The sequence below is a fragment of the Pseudophryne corroboree genome, chromosome 4 (assembly GCF_028390025.1).
Source record: "Pseudophryne corroboree isolate aPseCor3 chromosome 4, aPseCor3.hap2, whole genome shotgun sequence".
Classification (NCBI taxonomy): domain Eukaryota; kingdom Metazoa; phylum Chordata; class Amphibia; order Anura; family Myobatrachidae; genus Pseudophryne; species Pseudophryne corroboree.
In genome coordinates this window covers 502,965,259-502,990,761 of record NC_086447.1, presented here as the reverse complement: position 1 = coordinate 502,990,761, position 25,503 = coordinate 502,965,259, and the positions used below count along the sequence as shown (strand labels likewise).

General features: G+C 46.4%; 1 protein-coding gene across 1 annotated transcript in view; it reads right to left on the bottom strand.

Annotated features, from left to right (window-relative positions):
• Positions 1-25,503, bottom strand: part of NT5DC1 (5'-nucleotidase domain containing 1) — a 702,933-nt gene that overhangs the window by 111,807 nt on the left and 565,623 nt on the right. The window contains exon 9 of the mRNA XM_063917166.1: positions 7,761-7,879. Coding sequence (XP_063773236.1) covers positions 7,761-7,879 — 119 coding nt within the window. The remainder of the gene's footprint in view (positions 1-7,760; positions 7,880-25,503) is intronic.

The following is a 25,503-nucleotide window of genomic DNA, read 5'->3' as shown; positions in this document are numbered from 1 at the left end:
ATCTGTGGCAGATCAGCTCACACTGCCCAAATATCAAACATAAAGTAAGAGGGATCAGATCAAGGAAAGTCACAGCGCTGTTTCTAATATGCCAAATCTCACAGGTGCCTCGACAAAGACCCGCTGAGGGTAGAAACGCGTCGGCAGCCGTAGGTGAACCTGGTCTTTATCCGCGTGTAGCAAAGAGCAACTAACGGGGGAGAGCGGAGGAGTGTGGTGGCGACTGCAGCGCCTGGAGGGTCCGTGACCTAAGGACGGCTAGCGGTGTATGGAAAGCAACTGCGGGCGAGCAAATCCCGTAATAGAGAGCACCGCGATTATCAACTGCGTCCTGAGAGTCTGGTGAGCTCCACTGAGTACATTTGAAATCCAACGCTTGTACCGCTTCTCTTGCTGAGATTGCCCTGTGTCTGCATAAAGAGACTTTTTAGATGGATGTTTGAAATAAAGTAAGGATCATTTTTTTTATCTATACGGATGTGGTACAGTGTTCTTCATATACGTGAAGAAATCTGGACAGTATATTTTCCTGTGATATTTGGCATATTAGAAACAGCGCTGTGACTTTCCTTGATCTGATCCCTCTTTCTTTATGTTGGAACCAATTGTGACTTTGGCAGATTGATAATCCAACCGTGCTGTTGTAGCACTCACAGGGAGAGCGACACGCTCTTCAGCAATTGATCTCTCGATCTCGCCTTTATCAGGAGATCGTCCAAGTATGGGATAATTGTGACTCCCTGCTTGCGCAGGAGCACCATCATTTCCGCCATCACCTTGGTGAAAATCCTCGGGGCCGTGGAAAGCCCAAACGGCAACGTCTGAAACTGGTAATGACAGTCCTGTACAGCGAATCTCAGGTACTCCTGATGAGGGGGATATATGGGGACATGAAGGTAAGCATCCTTTATGTCTAGTGACACCATAAAATCCCCCCCTTCCAGGCTGGATATTACAGCTCGGAGCGATTCCATCTTGAATTTGAACTTTTTCAAGTACAGGTTTAGGGATTTTAGATTTAAAATGGGTCTGACCGAACCATCCGGCTTCGGGACCACAAACAGGGTTGAATAATACCCTTTTCACTGTTGGACCAGGGGAACCTTGACAACCACTTGCTGTTGACACAGCTTTTGAATTGCAGCTAACACTACTTCCCTCTCTGGGGATGAAGCTGGCAAGGCCGACTTGAAAAATCGGCGAGGGGGCACCTCTTTGAATTCCAGCTTGTAGCCTTGGGAAACCATTTCCATCGCCCAAGGATCCACGTCTGAAAGAACCCAGATCTGGCTGAAAAGTCGAAGGTGTGCCCCCACTGGTGTGGACTCCCTTAGGGGAGCCCCAGCGTCATGCGGTGGATTTTGGACTTCTGCTCCTGGGAACTAGCCGAAGCAGGTGTTCTCTTTCCTCTACCCTTACCTCTGGAAAGGAAGGAGGAACCCCGACCTCTTCTGGACTTATGCGACCGAAAGGACTGCATCTGATACTGTGGAGTTTTCTTTTGCTGTTGGGGAACAAAAGGTAAAAAGGTAGATTTACCCGCGGTAGCTGTGGAAACCAGGTCCGCGAGCCCCTCCTCAAACAACACTCCATATGCTTTTTTGAGTCCACATCACCCGTCCATTGGCGGGTCCATAGAGCTCGTCTCGCAGAAATAGCCATGGAATTGGCTCTGGAACCCAGCAGCCCAACGTCTCTTTGAGTGTCCCTCATATATAAGACTGCGTCTTTAATGTGGGCTAAGGTTAATAAAATGGTATCCCTGTCTAGGGTATCAAGGTCAGCTGACAAGCTATCTGTCCATGCTGCCACTGCGCTACATACCCATGCCGACGCTATTGCCGGTCTGAGCAAAGCACCTGTATGCGCATAAATAGTCTTTAAAGTAGTCTCCTGCCTGCGGTTAGCAGGATCCTTAAGGGCTGCCGTGTCTGGAGACGGTAGCGCCACCTTCTTGGACAGGCGTGTTAAAGCCTTGTCCACCCTGGGAGAGGATTCCCAACGTACCCTGTCCTGTGTAGGAAAAGGATACGCCATAAGAACCCTTTTGGGAATCTGCAGTTTTTTATCTGGAGTTTCCCAAGCTTTTTCAAAAAACTCGTTAAGCTCATTAGATGGGGGAAAGGTTACTTCAGGTTTCTTTTCCTTAAACATGTGTACCCTCGTGTCAGGGACAGAGGGGTCATCAGTGATATGTAAAATATCTTTTATTGCAATAATCATACACTGAATACTTTTTGCCACCCTTGGGTGTAATCTTGCATCATCGTAGTCGACACTGGAGTCAGAATCCGTGTCGGTACCAGTATCTACTATTTGGGATAGGGGACGTTTTTGAGACCCAGAAGGGCCCTGTGACCCAGTCCAATCTGTGGATTGACTCCCTGTTTTCTCCCTGGACTCTGCTTTGTCTAGTCTCTTATGTAATGAGGCCACACTTGCATTTAACATATGCCACATGTCCATCCATTCATGAGTCGGCGTTGCCGACGGAGACACACCACTCATCTGCATCACCTCCTCCTTGGATGAGCCTTCCGCTTCAGACATGCCGACACGCACTTGCCGACACCCCCACACACACAGGGATATAACTATAAGGGGACAATTCCCCAACAAGGCCCTTTGGAGAGAGAGAGAGAGAGAGAGAGAGAGTATGCCAGCACACACCCAGCGCCAACTGACAATGGAATAAAAACCAGATAGCGCTTTTATATATATATCTCAATGTGTATACACTCACTGCGCCAATAATTGCGCCCCCCCCTCTTTCCATCCCTCTGTCACCGAGTTCAGCAGGGGAGAGTCCGGGGAGCCAGCTTCTCTGCAGCGTTCTGTGGAGAAAATGGCGCTGTTAGTGCGGAGGGATCAAGCTCCGCCCCCACCAGCGGCGGGCTTTGGTCCCGCTTCAATATTCAAAAAATGGCGGGGGATTCTGTATTTACTGCCTCCGCAGCCTAATTTGCCCATAAATGCCAGTCCAGAGGTTTATTGCTGCCCAGGGCGCCCCCCCCTGCGCCCTGCACCCATCAGTGCCTGTTCTGTGTGTGTAATGTGTGGGAGCAATGGCGCGCAGTGAAGATCTGAAGTCTTCTGCCGCCTTGAAGTGTTCTTTTCTTCTTATACTCACCCGGCTTCTATCTTCCGGCTCTGCGAGGAGGACGGCGGCGCGGCTCCGGGACGAACGTCAGGGTGAGACCTGTGTTCTGACTCCCTCTGGAGCTAATGGTGTCCAGTAGCCTAAGAAACAGAGCCTGACATTTAAGTAGGTCTGCTTCTCTCTCCTCAGTCCCACGATGCAGGGAGCCTGTTGCCAGCAGTGCCCCCTGAAAATAAAAAACCTAACATAAGTCTTTTATCAGAGAAACTCAGTAGAGCTCCCTGTAATGCACCCTATCTCCTCTGGGCACAGGAACTAACTGAGGTCTGGAGGAGAGGCATAGAGGGAGGAGCCAGTGCACACCCATACTAAAAGTTCTTTATAGTGCCCATGTCTCCTGCGGAGCCCGTCTATACCCCATGGTCCTTACGGAGTCCCCAGCATCCTCTAGGACGTAAGAGAAATTCACATTATGCCACGCAGTATGACCTAAATTCACATTATGCCCAGAGCTGGCCCTAATCAATTTGATGCCCTAGGCAGATTTTGGCTGGTGCTCCTAGCACTGCCACTACAGATGTAGCCAGCCTCTTCGTTGCCGTGGTGCGTACCCACGGTCATACGCATTGCGGCAAGCTGCACTGAATGCCGTGTTGAAAATAGTTGCAGCCAGCGTTGCTTTGTAGAAGTCTATAGAATGTGCGTGAATATGCACACGCGCATCACAGACTAAGGCACACTAGTCACGCCATCCATTCCACAATGATGGATGAGTGTAGCAACATCTGTAGTTCCGCCTCTGACCCAGCACAGCAGGCATCACCCAGCATGACCATGAAGCCTTACCCCGCTGGAGTAGACAGTGGCAGTAGTAACTGACTGCAGGTCAGGTGGCACCTCGACCACCGAGAGAGAAGGGGGAGAGAGAGAGATCCCCCCCCACGGAAGAGAGGGGGGAGGGAAAAGGAGAGAGGGACAGAAAAGGAGGGAGAAAGAGAGGGGGTAGGATATGGAGAAGGAGAGAGACAGAGGGGCCCATTTATAAAAAATATTTCCGGCTCTGTCCACGAAAAAGACCCGTTTTGGAAGTTAGGCGCAAATATTAAGTTTCCCTGGTATGTATAAAGGAGGGATCGCTGCAGGTATTGGCACCTGCTGGGATCCCTCTATTTCCGCCCACAGCCACATCCTCCAAAGGTTTCTATGGGGGATTAAATGCTGCCCAATGTATCAATATCGGGAATGCGAAGCATTCCCGATATTGTTCCCCGCAGCTACTGCAATATTTGACTGCTGTAACCCATTGTAGCCTATGGGCTACAGATCGGGGAGAGTAGATCTAGCAGGGTTCCCAAAGAACCTTCCGCCAGAAATGCCTCAGTGCATCGCAGTCACCCGAAGGGATCGGATATTGCAATGCGATCCTGGGCGGTAAGATCTCGCCTAGATCGCATTCAATATGTAATCCATGATAAATGGGAGAAAGTGGGAGAGAGAAAAATAAAAAAGGGGGTGGGGGGGAGAGAGAGGGGGAGGAAGAGAGAGGGAAAGATAGGGAGAGAGAGGGGAAGAAGGCGGAAAAGATAGGGGGCGGGATGTACTATGGTGTGGCAGAATATTCCGCCACACTTTCGACTACATACTGATCGCATATGTACTAACATATGCCATCAGTATAGCAAAGGACAGCTCTCACCGATAAGAGCTGTCCTTTGCGATGCCGGCTGCTGTTGCTGAGGCGGGTGCAGACTCCGGGGGAATGAGGGACAGAGATGTCGGCTCCTCCCCTGCTGCTGACATCACAGGCTGCACCAATCAGCGCAGCCTGGGGCCGGGAAAGGAGGTGCTTGTACGGAATGGTAGATTGACTGCCAGGCGGGACCGGAGGAGGAGGGCGTCTGGAGCAGGAGGATATTCCGCCAGCAGTTCCTGGAGCTGGGCGCTGGACGGAGCTACAGACGGCAGAGGCGGTCGCGGGGCAGGAGGTGGCATGCCAACGGCATTAGAACGCCGTTGGCAGGGTGCGATCTGGCACATCTACAATCAACTCTGAATTAACCCCGGTGTTCCTCCTGCATAGATCATGTATGCTGCAGCAGAGATAGAACAGGGAAGGTGGGGTCAGAGCCTCGGGGCCCCTCAGAACATGGGTGTACTCTTCGCACCCCCATGTTGCCGGCTCTGCTGACACACACACTGTCAGATACACAAACCTTACCTTCTCCTTCCTGGCCGGGTTCCATGGGATGGCTGCTATTAGAGATCCACCTGGCCCAGCAAGAGAAGGCTGGGCTGCACAGTGCACACAGATTGCCGGGCTCAGGGAAAGTTGGGGGCGTGGCCTAATCGCGGACCCCCGTGGCCACGCCCACTTATAGAAAACCCCTTCAAATCAGCTGGACTGGCCGTCTAGGGCTGGGAGGAGGCGCACAGGACGTCAAACAATGCAGAGCAGCAAGCTGGGCTCGCAGTGGGGGGGCAGCGATCAACACTCGACTGTGCTGCAGCAGGCAGGTGGTGCCGCACATTAGGGGGTGCCTGTGCGCACCAGGCACCCCCCGTGCGCACGCCTATGTAAACATGTGCAATCTACCTGACACATAAAGGGTCTGATTCTGAGTCACATGCAAAGTGCATGCAGCCCAGATGTTCACATAGTTGACCAATCAGTTGCTACTGCACTTGCGTGGATCAGATGGTATCAGAAGTTGAGCGGCAAAGTGATGTTCACAAAACACTCTCATTGGCGTGTTATGGTAGTGTCACGGGCGTCTCAGTGAAAGTATCTGCATTCACAGACGCACAGCCATTTCCACAGAAGCTATGTACAGATGGAGAAACTGCAGATGATGCACATAATGATGTGCTGATGGTAGCATGTAAAGAATTACGGACGTCCAGAGACACAGTTTGTAGGTGTCTCACATGCAGACACACTAAAACACCAGGGGTAGTCTCAAAATCACATTGGCATATTATCGCTCCCACTACTCGCCAACGGACGTAAGTGCAGATGCAGCAGCATCCACCTCTGAATCAGGCCACAGTGCACATATTAATGGCCTGGAAACAAGAATTTAAAAATAATTTACTAGGCTTTGCAAAAACCAAGCATACAAATGAACACCAATGTAGACAAAGAATGCATATACCAGTGATTTTCAACCTTTTTTTACTCGCGGCACACCGAACAATATTTTCAAACTGCTAAGGCACACCATCAGTTCCCCACAGAAAAAAAAAACCCACACATTGGCCGTCACAGTAAAAAAAAATCCACACATACATTGGCCTACACAGAAAAAACAATCACATTGCTCCCCACATAAATCCTTATTCTCCCCACTAGAAATTATTCACATTGTTCCCCCCATAAATCCTTATTCTCCCCACATAAATCCTGTTGTTCCCCACAGTATACATAAAATAACAAATATTAGCCCCTACTGGTCAGCTGTCCTCCTCCCTGTCACTCAGTGGCGGGGGTTGTTCATAGTGGATTGCTGTGAATACTGAGCAGCGGGCGGTCGGGCAGGAGTAGATGTGGGTGGGCAAGGAAAGCTGTGTATGCATGCGGGAATTGGAAGATGTGTATACAGGTGGGTGGGCTGGCTAGGTGGTGAGACACGGCGGCCGTGACCTATGATATCACACCGCCGTGTCTTCAAGGTATAGGTCACGGCCAGAGCACGACTGATCCTCTAAGAAGAGCCCGGGTCAACAGTTCACCCTGAAGGTGCAGGAAGCTGCTCTGGCTCCACGGCACACCTTGCAACTGGTCGCGGCACACTAGAGTGCCATGGCACACTGGTTGAAAAAGCCTGGCATATACTGTATGACAACATGGTAAATTACATCAGAATGGACTTGAGGGTCTTTTCCCAACATCCCTTTGTTTTATTGTGCATGCGCATGCTTCCACAATGCACCTCTTTTGCCCTGAAGCCTCAGCCACATTTCACACTTATGACTTCCTGGCCAAGGGGCTGGGTTGGGGTTTGCAGAGGGCATGTACCAAAAATACATTAATGGCTTGTCTATAAAATGCATCCAAGATGGCCACCTAAAAGTTGCCAATCTACATTACCTGTCTGGAATCACATGCATTATGGGTACTCAAACCCTGGGTTCAGGTTGATGGCGATAATTGCTGCGGCCCATGTTTGATTTGTCAAATGCTGCTAAGACTCACTCAATTATGTAATTGTAGTATGTAGTAACTGCTGCAACTGTGATGTGAAAAGAGGATTATAGTGTTTGGAACACTTATTTAAAAAAAAAAAAAAAAAAAGCATGATTTCTTCTGTGTTTGGGAATACTGCTGATGATTCGGTTACCAGTGTGGGTTTTTATAAAGTTTAAAATTTGTTTGTGAGACTGGTTCAATTTGCACTTAACAGGCTCCAAGCAACTTAGGTGTCCATGTAATAATCATTGGAGAGAGATAAAGTGGACGGAGATTAAGTCATTTTTCAAACACTGCCTGTGACTTGGCAGCTAGGAGCTGATTGGCTGGTACTTTATCTTAATCTATTATATCTCTCTCCAAGGCTTAGTACATAGACAAATTAGACTCTTTCTTGCCTGTTTTTAAGTATATACATAATTGATAGCATTTAGTTAAGGAAAAAATATTTAAATGTTATTTTTGTTGTCGAACCTTTGGTTCAGGCTTTCCAGTCATTTTCTTTAACAGGTCATACAGATGTACCCAGTTGCCTTGAGAGTACCAGCCTGCCTTCTCCATCGTCGGTAATATTTCTATTTCTACATCACTTTCTGTAAGCACAATAAAAACAAGATTATTCAAAAAAATCACTCAGTGACCATAATTTTCAACAAGTTATGTATACAGTATGTAGTCAAGGTTGTTACTATTGCCATCTATTGACACAATCTGTAACGGGTCTGGGACTCCAGGTCGACACGCCTTAGGTCGACGCCAATTGGTTGACACGCCTTAGGTCGACATGGACAAAAGGTCGACAGGAACAAGTTCGACATGGAAAAAGGTCGACATGAGTTTTTTATGGGTTTTTTGTGTCGTTTTCTTCGTAGAGTGACCGGGAACCCCAATAAGTGCACCGCTTCGCTCGCCATGCTTCGGGCATGGTGCCTTCGCTTCGCTCGGCACAGATTACCGTTCCAATCGTAGTCCACGTGGATCGCTAAGTATGAAAAGGTTCCAAAAAAGAAAAGAATTGTGAAAAACTCATGTCGACCTTTTTCCATGTCGACCTTGTTCCTGTCGACCTTTTGTCCATGTCGACCTTTTGTCCATGTCGACATAAGGTGTGTCGACCAATTGGTGTCGACCTAAGGTGTGTCGACCTTTTTGTTGTCAACCTGGAGTCCGGATACCTTCTGTAACTACAATATTGCCTAAAGCCAGGCCAGTCTGGAAATGTTAGCAGATTTACACTTTTGCAGATAAACTGAGGGGTTCATTGTCATTCAGATCTGATCACTAGGCAGCGATTTTTGCAGTCTTGCGGTCAGATAGTCGCCGCCTACAGGGGGAGTGTATTTTCGCCTTTCGCCGTGCAAGTGTGCTATCGCATGTGTAGCAGAGCTGCACAAACTGATTTTGTGCAGTCCCTGCGCAGCTTAGGACTTACTCAGCCGCTGCGATCACATCAGGCTGTTCGGGACCAGATTTGACGTCAGACACCCTCCCTGAAAACGCTTGATCTCGCCTGCATTTTTCCGGACACTCCCTGAAAACGGTCAGTTGCCACCCACAAACAGCCTCTGCCTGTCAATCTCCTTGCGATCGCCTGTGCGAATGGATCCTTTGCACAATCCCATCGCAGGGCGCCGATACCCGTTGCAGCCGTGTGTCGTGCTGGCGCAGTGCGGTGCGTACACATGCACAGTTCGGATCTGACCGCCTGCTGTGTGAAAACGCACAGCGGCGATCAGATCTGAATGACCCCCTGAGAGCATGAACTTGAGCTTAATTTCCACATATGAGGAAAAACAATACATAAAAATAGAATACAAATATAAAAAAAATCTAAATAATTCTAACTTCTAACATCCTACCAAAAATCTGGAACAATGAAGGACTGCTTTTAAACAACAAATGTTACTCCACTTACGCTTCACAACAAACAACTCCATTCTGAGTACCCTGGATACTCATTCCTTAAATCTATGTTTGGAACGCTGCAAGACCTTTCCACTTCAACTGCAACTCCTTATGGTTATACTTTTAGTTTACCACAAAAATATGAATTCACAGCTGTACCAATGTCATTTTGTCCTTTTATGTTTGAAAGGGGATCCGGTCAGGATCCCGCCAGTTGGGATCTCGACAGTCGAAATACTGACGCCGGATTCCTGACAATGATTGAAATGGCAGCGCATCATCCCGACAAGGAGCAACATCCTGGAGCCACAATCCCAAACACCGGAAACCTGAACGAGCGTGGACCGGGCCACCAGGCAGGTAAGCCGCCGGGTGGGGAATGTTAGGTTTAGGTTCCAGGGGGAGGGTTAGGATTAGACTGCGGGGAGAGGAAGGGTTAGGTTTAGGCTATGGGGGGTTAAGTGTTAGGCACCATCGGGGAGGGTTAGGCTGTGGCAGGGGGGTTAGGTTTAGGGTGCGGGGAGGGAGGGTAAGAGGTAGGGGGACTTACCTTCCCAATGTCAAGATTCTTAGCATTGGGATACCACGTTTGGTCATCCCAACTGCCAGCATTTCCAACCAACACGTTTGAGAGTCCAGTCTTTTTCCCTACTCTCACAACCTCTCAATTCTAATAGTCTACTTTAAAATTCAACTTATGCAACCTTAATAACTTCAATTTTATTTTTCTTGAAACTGTATTATTGCCATTGAACATACACATTTACCAACAATGTACTTTCACCTGCATTCCTGCAATTCTACTGTTCTGTCTCTATCATACAGTCTCCACTCCTATTTCCAAATTTTACCACCCATTTACCTCATCCATACCAGTCCAGGTTTTTATTAACTCCCACCATCACTCTTTGGCTACCTAATCCTTTATTTTGTCCCCTCTTGCCACCTCTATGCTTCCCCCCTATCCTCCTATATCTCCTCATCTCTCCCCTCCTGTCTCCCATCCACCCTTCTGCTTCCCTTCCCTACCTCTCCTGTTACCCCACTTTCAGTAACCTCTGCCCCGCCATGGGCATACTACCCAATCACTCTGCCCTGCTCCCCACCACCTTTCCCTGTCACTTCACCTCACCTCCATCCGTATCACACTGTATTCCTTTCCTGCCCCCCTTCTGCAGTTTCCCTTTCTAACATATTAAACTCAACTCAACGCTACAGCAACCCTGAAAATCTCATTCATATCTCTCCCTCTCTACTGTACCTACTGGAATGCCAGATCTGTCTGTAACAAACTGGTCCCTTTTCATCTCTAACTCCCTTAACCTCCTAGCCATTAAAGAAACATGGATTTCCCCCTCTGACACCACTTCTCCTGCTGCTTTCTCCACTGGGGAAATCACATTCACATACACACCCTGGCCCAGGGGTCATCCTGGCGATGATGTTGGGGTCCTTCTCCTAATAATTCATACCACCAGAACCGTCCCTTACATTTATTACATTTGAGGTACACCTTCGAGTAGCTGTCATATACTGTCCCCCTGGCATTCCCACTAAATTGCTCAACAACTTTACTTCCTGGCATCCTCACTTCAGACATTCCCTCAATTATCTTAGGTGATTTCAACATCCCAATCGATATCCCCACTAAACCCTCGGCCGCTAAACTTCTTAACCTCACATCATTGTTTGGTTTTCCCAGTAGACCTCTCCTCACCCTCCCATTTGAGGGGGCACTCAGTTGAACTTGTGGCCACTCACCGTTGTGATATTTCTGGCTACTCCAACTCCCCATTCTCCCTCTCTGCCCATCACCTGCTTTCTTTTAATTTATCCCTTTCTGCTTCTCCACCTCCGCCTCCTAAGGCTACTATCACTAAGCATAACATTGAGACTATCGACACCAATTCCTTATCCTCCTTGTTCAATTCACTTCTCTCTCCAATTTTCTATCTATCCTGCCCTGAACAAGACACTTCCTTATACAATGCCTCTCATACTTCTGCAGTTGACATTGTTGCTCCGGTGACCACTATTCACCCTTGCAGATCACCTCAACCCTGGCATCACAAAGTAAACAGATACTGTATCTATAAAAATGTTCACATACTGCTGAGTGACGGCGGAGGAAATCACGCTCTAAGACAGACTTCCTCTATTTCAAAATGATGCTGTCATCTCACAGTGCTGCCCTTTCCCTCTCTAAACAGTCGTATTTCAAGAACCTCATCTCCACCCGGTATTCAAACTGCTGGCGTCTCTTTGCCGCTGTCAATTACCTCTTCTGCCTACACCTATGTCAACTACCCTCCAAACTCTCTGCCCTTGACATTGCCACCCACTGTACATTTAAATTGACTCAATATGCCAGGACATCACCAGACCCTCCTTTCCCTGATCACCCCTTCCTACCAACCCTGACTTCCTTTTCCCGATATCTAGAGAGAAAGTCATGGCCCTAATCTGGCTCTCCCCCTTTCCAGTCCTCTTTCCCTCTCTCCTCACTCGTATCTCCAACTGTCTCTCTGCAACCTTTACTTGGATGTACCAGTGCTTTCTTAAACTTAACATGTTGAAAACTGAGCTGATCATCTTCCTACTCTGCTGCATAACCTCACTTCCAACAAATTCATTATCTATTGATGGAACAACTAGCTCCCACGTACGGTCCCTTGGAGTTATCCTGGACTCCTCCCTCTCCTTCAAACCACATATTCAGTAGTACCTCTTGCAGTCCTGCAATTTCCATCTCAAAAATATTTCCATGACCAGACCCTTTCTTACCTTGGATGCTACTAAGAAACTCATGCACTCACTGGTCATTTCAAGATTGGACTACTGTAATCTCCTCCTATCTGGCCTCCCTGACAAACGCCTATATCCACTCCAATCTATCCTCAATGCTGCTGTCTAGCTCATTTTTGCATTCAAAACATACTCCTCACTCTTACAAGCGCTACACTGGCTCCCCTTCCCCATCAGAACCCAATTCAAGCTTCTCACATTCACTTATACGGCCCTCACCCATTCCTCTCCTATTTACATCTCTGACCTTATCTCCCTTTACATTCTCGCCCGTCCTCTTCGCTCCACAAATGCATGCTGCCTCTCCTCCCATCTGAACACTTGCTCCAATTCCTTCCTCCAAGATTTTGCACGTGCTGCTCCCTATCTCAGGAATTCTCTGCCTCTCCCCATCAGGCTTTCCACCTCTCTACAAAACTTCAAACAGCTTCTCAAGACCCACTTCTTCATCAAACCCAGCCATCTCTCATCTTAAGCCTCTGTTCCATGTTCATTGTCTACCCCATCTGTGTCACCCTTGTTTGTCTGCCTGCCCCCTTTAGAATGTAAGTTCTCACGACCAGGGCTCTCTTCCATGTGCTTTTCCTTCCCTTACTTAGACTATCTTCTACATCATACTCTTTTCAAAGCCACCTAGCCTTTTGTTTTGGACACCCTGATGCTTATTTCAGTGTCATCTGCTGATGCAGCTACTGTATATTCATATACTATGTACTTGTCCTACATTGTCCTGTACTGTAAGTCACTGTTTTTATTGTTTTGTTCATTTGTTTATGTTCTTTGATAGGCGCTGCGGAACCATTATGACGCCATGTAAATAAAGTATAATAATAATAATACTTTGAAAAAATCTTTATTTAAATAAAAATAAATAATTATTGCACTAATTATGATCAGCTAAGAGAAGAAGAATTTGCAGTAGTACGACTAATACCAGGGTCCTTGTTAAACAAATTTACAAAGATCCATCAAAACAGGGATTTTTCATAGAGTGAATTCCTATCTCTGTTGTAAGTACATGATATTGAAAAAATAAGATTTTAAACCTACCGGTAAATCTTTTTCTCCTAGTCCATAGAGGATGCTGGGGACTCCGTAAGGACCATGGGGTATAGACGGGCTCCGCAGGAGACATGGGCACTCTAAAGACTTTATATGGGTGTGCACTGGCTCCTCCCCTATGCCCCTCCTCCAGACCTCAGTTAAAGAACTGTGCCCAGAGGAGACGGACAGTACGAGGAAAGGATTTTTGTTAATCTAAGGGCAAGATTCATACCAGCCCACACCATCCACACCGTACAACATGGAATATACGAAACCAGTTAACAGTATGAACAAAACAGCATCAGCCAAAGACGGATCTAAACTGTAACATAACCCTTATGTAAGCAACAACTATATACAAGCCTTGCAGAAATTAGTCCGCACTGGGACGGGCGCCCAGCATCCTCTACGGAATAGGAGAAAATGATTTACCGGTAGGTTTAAAATCGTATTTTCTCTTACGTCCAAGTGATGCTGGGGACTCCGTAAGGACCATGGGGATTATACCAAAGCTCCAAACCGGGCGGGAGAGTGTGGATGACTCTGTAGCACCGATTGAGCAAACATAAGGTCCTCCTCAGCCAGGGTATCAAACTTGTAGAATTTTGCAAAAGTGTTTGAACCCGACCAAGTAGCTGCTCGGCAAATCTGTAAAGCCGAGACGCCTCGGGCACCCGCCCAAGAAGAGCCCACCTTCCTAGTGGAATGGGCCTTTACCGAATTAGGTAACGGCAATCCAGCCGTAGAATGAGCCTGCTGAATTGTGTTACAGACCCAGCGAGCAATAGTCTGCTTAGAAGCAGGAGCGCCAACCTTGTTGGCTGCATACAGGACAAACAGTGCCTCTGTTTTCCGAACTCGAGCCGTCCTGGCTACATACATTTTTAAGGCCCTGACTCCAAGACAGCCGTAGCCACAGGCACCACAATAGGTTGGTTCATATGAAACGACGAAACCACCTTAGGTAGACATTGATGACGAGTTCTCAACTCTGCTCGATCCACATGGAAAATCAGATAGGGGCTCTTGTGAGAAAAAGCCGCCAATTCGGACACCCGCCTTGCAGATGCCAAGGCCAGCAACATGACCACTTTCCAAGTGAGAAATTTTAATTCAACCGTTTGAAGAGGTTAAAACCAGTGTGATTTAAGGAACTGTAAAACCACGTTAAGGTCCCATGGTGCCACTGGGGGCACAAAAGGAGGCTGGATGTGCAGCACTCCCTTTACAAAAGTCTGGACTTCTGGGAGAGAAGCCAATTCCTTCTGAAAGAATATTGATAGGGCCGAAATCTGCACCTTAATGGAGCCTAACTTTAGGCCCATATCCACTCCTGTCTGTAGAAAGTGGAGAAAACGGCCCAGGTGGAAATCTTCCGTAGGAGCATTCTTGGCTTCACACCAAGATACATATTTCCTCCAGATACGGTGATAATGTTTCGCCGTCACCTCCTGCCTAGCTTTTGTCAGAGTAGGGATGACTTCCCCAGGAATACCTTTCCTAGCTAGGATTTGGTGTTCAACCGCCATGCCGTCAAACGTAACCACGGTAAGTCACACACAGGGCCCCTGCTGCAACAGGTCCTCCCTGGGAGGAAGAGGCCACGGATCTTCTGTGGGCATTTCCTGAAGATCTGAATACCAGGCCCTTCGAGGCCAATCCGGAACAATGAGTATTGTCTGTACTCTTTTTCGTTGTATGATTCTCAATATTTTTGAGATGAGCGGAAGAGGAGGGAACACATAGACCGACTGAAACACCCATGGTGTCACGAGGGCGTCCACCGCTACTGCCTGAGGGTCCCTTGACCTGGAACAATACATCTGAAGCTTCTTGTTGAGGCGTGATGCCATCATGTCTATTTGAGGAAGTCCCCAACGACTTGTTATCTCTGCAAAAACTTCTTGATGAAGACCCCACTCTCCCGGATGGAGATCGTGTCTGCTGAGGAAGTCTGCTTCCCAGTTGTCCACTTCCGGAACGAAGACTGCTGACAGAGCGCTTACGTGATTTTCCGCCCAGCGAAGAATCCTGGTGGCTTCCGCCATTGCCACCCTGCTCCTTGTCCCGCCCTGGCGGTTTACATGAGCCACGGCTGTGACGCTGTCTGATTGAATCAGAATGGGTAGGTCGTGAAGAAGATTCTCCGCTTGATGTAGGCCGTTGTATATGGCCCTTAATTCCAGCACGTTGATGTGTAAACAAGCCTCCTGGCTTGACCATAGTCCCTGAAAATGTCTTCCTTGTGTGACTGCTCTCCATCCTCGGAGGCTCGCGTCCCTGGTCACTAGAACCCAGTCTTGAATGCCGAACCTGTGGCCCTCTAGAAGGTGAGCACTCTGAAGCCACCACAGGAGAGACACCCTGGCCCTGGAGGACAGGCTTATTTTCCGATGTATTTGTAGATGGGACCCCGACAACTTGTCCAGAAGGTCCCACTGAAACATCCTTGCATGGAACCTGCCGAAGGGTATGGCCTCGTAGGCCGCCACCATTTTTTCCAGTACTCGAGTGCATTGATGAACTGACACTCTTTTTGGTTTTACCAGGTCTCTGATCATGGGGGTAATTCCAAGTTGATCGCAGCAGGAAATTTTTTAGCAGTTGGGCAAAACCATGTGCACTGCAGGGGAGGCAGATATAACATGTGCAGAGAGAGATAGATTTGGGTGTGGTGAGTTCAATCTGCAATCTAAATTGCAGTGTAAAAATAAAGCAGCCAGTATTTACCCTGCACAGAAACAAAATAACCCACCCACATCTAACTCTCTCTGCAAATGTTATATCTGCCCCCCTGCAGTGCACATGGTTTTGCCCAACTGCTAAAAAAAGTTCCTGCTGCGATCAACTTGGAATTACCCCCCATGTTCTGGAGTTCCTGGGCTTTTTCCGTTGGGAGAAAAACCCTCTTTTTTTTTCCGTGTCCAGAATCATGCCTAAAAATGATAGCTGAGTCTTTGGAATCAACTGCGACTTTTAGTAGATTTGGGATCCAGCCGTGTTGCTGCAGCACTCTCAGGGAGAGTGACACGCTTTTCAGCAATTGATCTCTCGATCTCGCTTTTATCAGGAGATCGTCCAAGTATGGGATAATTGTGACTCCTTGCCTGCGCAAGAGCACCATCATTTCCGCCATTACATTGGTGAAAATCCTCGGGGGCCATGGAAAGCCCAAACGGCAACGTCTGAAACTGGTAATGACAGTCATTTACAGCGAATCTCAGGTACGCCTGATGAGGGGAATAAATGGGGACATGAAGGTATGCATCCTTTATGTCTAGTGATACCATAAAATCCCCCCCTTCCATGCTGGAGATCACTACCCGGAGAGATTCCATCTTGAATTTGAGCTTTTTCAAATACAGGTTCAGGGATTTTAGATTCAGAATGGGTCTAACCGAGCCATCCGGCTTCGGGACCACAAATAGGGTTGAATAGTACCCTTTCCCCTGTTGCATTAGGGGAACTTTGATAATCACTTGCTGTTGACACAGCTTTTGTACGGCAGCTGAAACTATTTCCCTCTCTGGGGGAGAAGCTGGCAAAGCCGATTTGAAAAATCGTCGAGGAGGCAATTTGCTCTTGAACCCAACAGCCCAATGTCTCTCGCAGCCTCTCTCATATATAACACTGCCTCTTTAATGTAACCCAAGGTCAATAAAATGCTATCCTTATCTAGGGTGTTTATGTGAGATGACAAGTTATTTGCCCATGCTGCAATTGCGCTACCCACCCATGCCGACGCTACTGCCGGTCTGAGCAAGGCACCCGTATGTGTATAAATCGATTTCAAGGTAGTTTCCTGTCTGCGATCAGCAGGATCCTTGAGGGCTGCCGTGTCCGGAGACGGTAGTGCCACCTTTTTGAACAAGTGCGTTAAAGCCTTGTCCACCGTGGGCGAGGATTCCCACCGTAACCTGTCCTGTGAGGGGAAAGGATACGCCATAATAATTCTCTTGGGAATCTGCAGTTTCTTCTCTGGAGTTTCCCAAGCTTTTTCAAATAAGGAGTTCAGCTCATGAGATGGGGGAAACGTTACCTCAGGTTTCTTTTCCTTAAACATGCAGACCCTCGTGTCAAGGACAGAGAGGTCTACTGTGAAAAAACACACTACTTTGCATAGGAGAAAACTCCTTGCAAATAAAGAGGGGCGCTGTCTGCACCAATCAATGGAGACCACATAAATATATTAATAATAAAATTTCATATGATTATTTTATTTAAAAAAAACTCAAATCTCACATATATATGCTGCAGCACAAAAAAGTATTCAATCAAACAACCATGATTAAATGAACATCAGATCAATTCATTAGCTTATATATTCCCCCAATCTGCAATCCATGATTACTATAAACCATAAAACAATCAATTAAAACTTGATGTATAGATATTTCCTACTAATGTCCACTGAATCGTATATATAAAGTGGTATGGGCTGATCTTCAAACACTAGGTGTTCATATGTCCCCAAAATTGCGTAAGATCTTATTTAAGAATGTGTGCACACACTGATTTATATAATTAAATATTGTCATGCATGTTTGACATTTATATACCCTCCAGCTGGTTTCAAATTTTATATTGATCCATGATTCCACTCCCTCTGCTGGTGCTTGTTCCATTTTAGTGCAGACTATCTGGAGTATGAAATCTTTTCACAGGCATCCACAGTGCTTCGGCTCCCTCTGCTAGTGGTTAGCCGCAATTGCAGGTACACTGACAATTATGCCGTGGATCTAAACTGGATTCCAAATCGTAGTGAATAGAGGTGATACACCCTGACTCAGTCAACTCGAAAACGCGTTTCTCCGCCTTCTATCACATCAGCGGCTTCCTCAGTTCGAATGACTATGTTCAGTGGGCCCCGTTTATATAGGCCCTGTAATTTGCAATTCCCGTGCCGATTTGCGCATGCGCACTCGCTTGTGCGTTCCAGGCCTCACTTTCAGTCCATTCCTTTTATAGACTGCAGCGGCCATTTTGACAGCCCCTACCAAACCTCGTTTTCATGTCAGGAAATAGTTGAAGAAATATTTCTTAGGAAACCAAGCCTCATTTTGGGTTCCGGTGGCCATCTTTGATTCCAATAAACCACTAATACATGTATTCCACACCTCATTTTCAAATGGCTACCATTGTTATGAAATACATTACGTTTATAAATGCTTTTAAAATATGCATATTTAACCCCTCATATTTATTGACCCATATATATACTCTGATGTTCATCCACCACCTCAAATATAATATTCTATATATGTGCATATGCGTGCACATACACACATGGGGAAATTTATCTATATTACACATATAAATACATGTACACATGTATATATATAACAATATGACAATATTTAATTATATAAATCAGTGTGTGCACACATTCTTAAATAAGATCTTACGCAATTTTAGGGACATATGAACACCTAGTGTTTGAAGATCAGCCCATACCACTTTATATATACGATTCAGTGGACATTAGTAGGAAATATCTATACATCAAGTTTTAATTGATTGTTTTATAGTTTATAGTAATCATGGATTGCAGATTGGGGGAATATATAAGCTTATGAATTGATCTGATGTTCATTTAATCATGGTTGTTTGATTGAATACTTTTTTGTGCTGCAGCATATATATGTGAGATTTGAGTTTTTTTTAAATAAAATAAATCATATGAAATTTTATTATTAATATATTTTTGTGGTCTCCATTGATTGGTGCAGACAGCGCCCCTCTTTATTTGCAAGGAGTTTTCTCCTATGCAAAGTAGTGTGTTTTTTTTGTAATATAAGGAATACAATTATCCTTATAAGTTGGGGCAGCAGCCTGTACCATCATTTAACTTCCATTTCTCGATCATCACCAGCGCTTGGGAGTGTGCACACTTGTTCGCGCATTAGGTGGGGACAAGAGTGCATATATTTGGGGTCTACTGTGATATGCAAAACATCCTTTATTGCAATAATCATATAATGAAATACTCTTGGCCACCCGTGGGTGTAACCTCGCATCATCATAGTCGACCCTGGAGTCAGAATCCGTGTCGGTATCAGTGTCTGCTACCTGGGAAAGGGGACGTTTATGAGACCCCGAAGGGCCTTGTGCCACAGTCAAAGCCATGGATTGACTCCCTGCTATTTCCCTGGACTCTGTTTTGTCCAATCTTTTATGTAATAAAGTCACATTTGCATTTAAAACATTCCACATATCCAACCAATCAGGTGTCGGCGGTGCCGACGGAGACACCACAATCATCTGTTCTGCCTCCTCCCTAGACGAGCCTTCCACTTCAGACATGCCGACACACACGTACTGATACCCCCACACACACTGGGATATACAAATATGGGGACAGCCCCCCAATAAGGCCCTTTGCAGAGACAGAGAGAGAGTATGCCAGCACACACCCAGCGCCACTGGACACTGGAACAAAATCCCAGTCTGTACAGCGCTTTTATAGATAAATAATACACTTACTGTGCCAATTAAATGTGCCCCACCCCCCTCGTTTTTGCCCTCTGTACTTGCTCAGCAGGGGAGAGTCCGGGGAGCAGCTTCTCTGCAGCGTGCTGTGGAGAAAATGGCGCTGGTTAGTGCTGGAGGATCAAGCTCCGCCCCCTCGACGGCGGGCTTCGGTCCTGCTCAAATTCTTTATACTGGCGGGGGTTTTCTAATATACTGCCTCCGGAGTATATAACATGCTAGCCAGTGTCCCTTGAGGTAATTATTGCTGCCCAGGGCGCCCCCCCTGCGCCCTGCACCCTTACAGTGCCTTCTGTGTGTGTGAGTGTGGGAGCTATGGCACGCAGTGTTACCGCTGCGTGGTACCTCAGTGAAGATCTGAAGTCTTCTGCCGCCTGTGAAGTCTTCTTTCTTCTTATACTCACTCGGCTTCTATCTTCCGTCTCTGTGAGGACGGCGGCGCGGCTCCGGGACGAACAGCGAGGACGACACCTGTGTTCCGACCCCCTGGAGCTAATGGTGTCCAGTAGCCTAAGAAGCAGAGCCTATCAGTTAAGTAGGTCTGCTTCTCTCCCCTCAGTCCCACGATGCAGGGAGCCTGTTGCCAGCAGTGCTCCCTGAAAATAAAAATCCTAACAAAAGTCTTTTCAGAGAAACTCAATAGAGCTCCCCTGCAGTGCATCCAGTCTCCTCTGGGCACAGGATCTAACTGAGGTCTGGAGGAGGGGCATAGAGGGAGGAGCCAGTGCACACCCATTCTAAAGCTTTACAGTGCCCATGTCTCCTGCGGAGCCCGTCTATACACCATGGTCCTTACGGAGTCCCCAGCATCCTCTAGGACGTAAGAGAAACAGGATTTTATGAATTCCTATCGCCATCGCAAATACAATGACATAGGACTTTTCACACTTTAATGTATAGAAACTTGGATGATGATGTATTGTATTGTGTGATCATGATCATTTACAGGAGACTCTGGGCATAGTTACAATCATGTATACCTAATGGTGTAAAATTTGTCCCATGAATATTTTGTGCTGCATGGATGCGGAATAGGCCAGCTTTGAAATGCAGAGTTAAACTAGAGCTTACCAGGATGTAGGGCCAGCCATAAAAGTTTTGGGACCCTGACAATGTTTGATTTTAGCCTGATCTCTCTTTGAGAGAGGAGTTTGAAAAATCTTATATCTCAATGTTTACTGCAATAATTTTATAATATTTTAATTAACACAAACAAGTTGCGGGTTAGAATGTAGCCTCCTTTATAAAAAAAAATACAAAATTGTCATAATGCAAGTTACTGCAAATATAAACACATGTCTCCTTAGCTTCCCCTGTAATCAGGATTACATTTCATCATTTGTTGAAGCTGTCATATATGACATCTATAATACTGCAGCAGATGAGCAAACATGTAAGATTTAAGGGTCTTATTCAGCTTCAGTTGCAGTATTGCTAATATAGCATAACTGCAACTGCTGACGATCGCATGCTGGGGGCCACCCAGCACAGGGCAAGGCTGCCCAGCATGCTAATGGCTGCCAGCGATACGATCACAATTCAATTGTGATCCCAACGCTGGTTCTGCAAAATAAGTGAAGCCCCATGCATGCGCACCCTGGCTGCGAAAACAGGCGCAGCGCGGCCATTTTACCTGTCACGTGATGTCACGCGGCCTTCTTGAAAACGGCTAGGACCAGCCCCATTTTATACGTCACGCCCCCGCAACGCCACACTGCGAATGCTCCTGCCTGTCAATCAGGAAGAGCGCTCGCATCAATGCGATGCAATCCCATTTCCCAGCATGCGCAAAACCAACACTGCACGTGCGCACTGGGCCTGCAAATGGGATAATATGATCACATTGCAGAAGCAATTGATGCTGAATGAGGTCGTAAGTGCAACAGAAAGCATGTAGATTATTCATGGCTACAAATTTTACAATGCTCAGTTCATAAATCAAGAGGTTTTGTGTTTAATTTATTTATTGGTGCAACAGCATATTAGCAGCAGCAGTCTTCTGTAAAAGGCAGCATATTTCTCAAATTCAGATTTGTTGTTTAGTGCAGCATCTAGTGGTGAATTTAAGTGTAACACTTATACAGTGAGCTCATGAATTCAGAGATCTACAGTAGTGTATACAACAATTTGTGCACTGCAAAGGAAGGCCCAGTGGTACAATGAAACAGCACATTTTTCAGGTACAGACAGGCGTTGTAATGTATGAGGGCAAGTAAAAGGTGTACACAGCAATATGTTAACGTCTTAGGGGGTAATTCCAAGTTGATCGCAGCAGGAAATTTTTTAGCAGTTGGGCAAAACCATGTGCACTGCAGGGGAGGCAGATATAACATGTGCAGAAAGAGTTAGATTTGGGTGGGTTATTTTGTTTCTGTGCAGGGTAAATACTGGCTGCTTTACTTTTACACTGCAAATTAGATTGCAGATTGAACACAGCACACCCAAATCTATCTCTCTCTGCACATGTTCTATCTGTCTCCCCTGCAGTGCACATGGTTTTGCCCAATTGCTAACAAAAATCCTGCTGCGATCAACTTGGAATTACCCCCCATGTGCACTGCAGGTGTGGCAGATATAACATTTGCAGAGAGAGTTAGATTTGAGTGGGTTATTTTATTTCTGTGCAGGGTAAATACTGGCTGCTTTATTTTTACACTGCAAATTAGATTGCAGATTGAACACACCACACCCAAATCTAGGGGGTCATTCCGAGTTGTTCGCTCGGTAAATTTTTTCGCATCGCAGCGATTTTCCGCTTAGTGCGCATGCGCAATGTCCGCAGTGCGACTGCGCAAAGTAAATTTGCTATGCAGTTAGGTTTTTTACTCACGGTTTTTTCTTCGTTCTGGTGATCGTAATGTGATTGACAGGAAGTGGGTGTTTCTGGGCGGAAACTGGCCGTTTTATGGGTGTGTGCGAAAAAACGCTACCGTTTCTGGGAAAAACGCGGGAGTGGCTGGAGAAACGGAGGAGTGTCTGTGCGAACGCTGGGTGTGTTTATGACGTCAAACCAGAAACAACAAGCACTGAACTGATCGCAGATGCCGAGTAAGTCTCGAGCTACTCAGAAACTGCACAGAGATGTCTTTTCGCTATATTGCAAATCTTTCGTTCGCAATTTTAAGAAGCTAAGATTCACTCCCAGTAGGCGGCGGCTTAGCGTGTGTAAAGCTGCTAAAAGCAGCTTGCGAGCGAACAACTCGGAATGACCCCCCTAACTCTCTCTGCACATGTTATATCTGCCTCCCCTGCAGTGCACATGGTTTTGCCCAATTGCTAACAGAATTCCTGCTGCGATCAACTTGGAATTACCCCCTTAGTTTTAAGTCGTACAGAACAAATAGGTTTTTCAGTTGTCTTATTTAAACCGCGGATGTCAATCAATATATGTACTCATATCAATACAATACTTGCCCACACAAGAGAACTATATTTTATTGTTTGTTTCATGTTACTATTGGATTACACTGCAAAGTTGTCACATAGGTTTAATTGCAAAACAGATACTACCTTTAATATATATAGTAGAGATGAGCGGGTTCGGTTCCTCGGGATCCGAACCCCCCCTGAACTTCACCCATTTTACACGGTTCCGAGGCAGCCTCGGATCTTCCCGCCTCGCTCGGTTAACCAGAACGCGCCCGAACGTCATCATCCCGCTGTCGGATTCTCGCGAGATTCGTATTCTATATAAGGAGACGCGCGTCGCCGCCATTTTCACTCGTGCTTTGGAGATTGAACGGAGAGGACGTGGCAGCGTTCTCTCCCTGAAAAGCTCTGTAATCTGTGCTCAGTGTGCTGAAAATATCTGTGCTCAGTGTGCTGCAAATAATCTGTGCTCAGTGTGCTGAAAATATCTACGTTCTCTGCCATATCTGTGCTCAGTGTGCTGCATTGTGGGGACTGGGGGACCACCAGTATATAATATATACTTTTCTATAGCTTCTATACTGCTTGTCAGGACACACATGGGTCACAGTTACACAGCTCTGTACTGATATATACAATAATATATATACTTTTCTATAGCTTCTATACTGCTTGTCAGGACACATGTGTCACAGTTACACCGCTCTGTACTGATATATACAATAATATATATACTTTTCTATAGCTTCTATACCATACTTGCCTACTCTCTCGGAATGGCCGGGAGGCTCCCGAAAATCGGGTGACCCTCCCGGCCCCCCGGAAGAGCAGGCAAGTCTCCCGATTTGCGGGGTCCCCCCTGCCCGTCCGCCCACTTAGTGTGTAAAGTGGGCGGTCTGGGCAGTTGATGACGCGATTCTTGCTGAATCGCGTCATCATAGCCACGCCCCCTGCAGTGTAATGCCGGTGATCGCGGCACTACAGAGCGTGGGGCGTGGCTTAAAGGAGGTGTCACAGTGACCCCGCCCTTGCTCCGCCCCCACCCACCCTTGCTCCGCCCCATCCCGCATCCGGACCACCCCCTCCTCTACTTCACAGCCTCCCCTGCCCGCCCTCTGAGCCGACCTGGCTGCTCTCTCCCGCAGAGAGCAGCCAGAATGTCGGTAAGCATGTTCTATACTGCTTGTCAGGACACATGTGTCACAGTAACACCGCTCTGTACTGATATACAGTAATATTATATATACTTTTCTATAGCTTCTATACTGCTTGTCAGGACACACATGTGTCACAGTTACACCGCTCTGTACTACTACTGATATACAGTAATATATATACTTTTCTATAGCTTCTATAGTGCTTGTCAGAACACATGTGTCACAGTTGGTATCCGTTCACATGGTCGACCATGTTATGGTCGACTGTCATTAGGTCGACATTGACATGGTCGACATGGACACATGGTCGACACATGAAAGGTCGACACATGAAAAGGTCGACATGAGTTTTGTAACTTTTTTTTCTTTTGGGGAACTTTTCCATACTTTACGATCCACGTGAACTACGATTGGAACGGTAATCTGTGCCGAGCGAAGCGGTAGCGGAGCGAAGGCACCATGCGAGGGGACGCGGTGCACTAATTAGGGTTCCCAGTCACTTTATGCAAAAAAACGACACAAAAAGTAAAAAAACTCACGTCGACCTTTCATGTGTCGACCATGTGTCCATGTCGACCATGTCAATGTCGACCAATAGTGGTCAACCTAATAACTGTCGACCATAACATGGTCGACCATTCATACCGAAACCGTCACAGTTACACCGCTCTGTACTGATATACAGTAATATTATATATACTTTTCTATAGCTTCTATACTGCTTGTCAGGACACATAGGTCACAGTTACACCTCTCTGTACTTATATACAGTAATATTATATATACTTTTCTATAGCTTCTATACTGCTTGTCAGGACACATAGGTCACAGTTACACCTCTCTGTACTTATATACAGTAATATTATATATACTTTTCTATAGCTTCTATACTGCTTGTCAGGACACACGTGTCACAGTTACACCGCTCTGTACTACTACTGATATACAGTAATATATATACTTTTCTATAGCTTCTATACTGCTTGTCAGGACACATGGGTCACAGTTACGCTGCTCTGTACTGATATATACAATAATATATATACTTTTCTATAGCTTCTAGTATTACAGTGCAGCATTTTGGTGACTAACAGTATATAGTTGTACAGTAGGGCATTGCTGTATCTTGCAGCTCTGTGTCACTGCAAGTATCCATCCATTCCATTTTCTTCCAGTGATTTGGACCAATAATACCATTGATTAGAACGAATAATTCAAGTGATTTTGTCATTTTCTTCCAGTGATTTGAACCAATAATACCATTGATTAGAATTAATAATTCCAGTGATTTTGTCATTTTCTTCCAGCGATTTGGACCAATAATACCATTGATTAGAACAAATAATTCCTGTGATATTGAGGTGTTTGTGTCGCTTAGCTTAGCCGTCCAGCGACCACAGTGCACCTCTTTTTCTCTTTTCTTTGCATCATGTGCTGTTTGGGGCCAT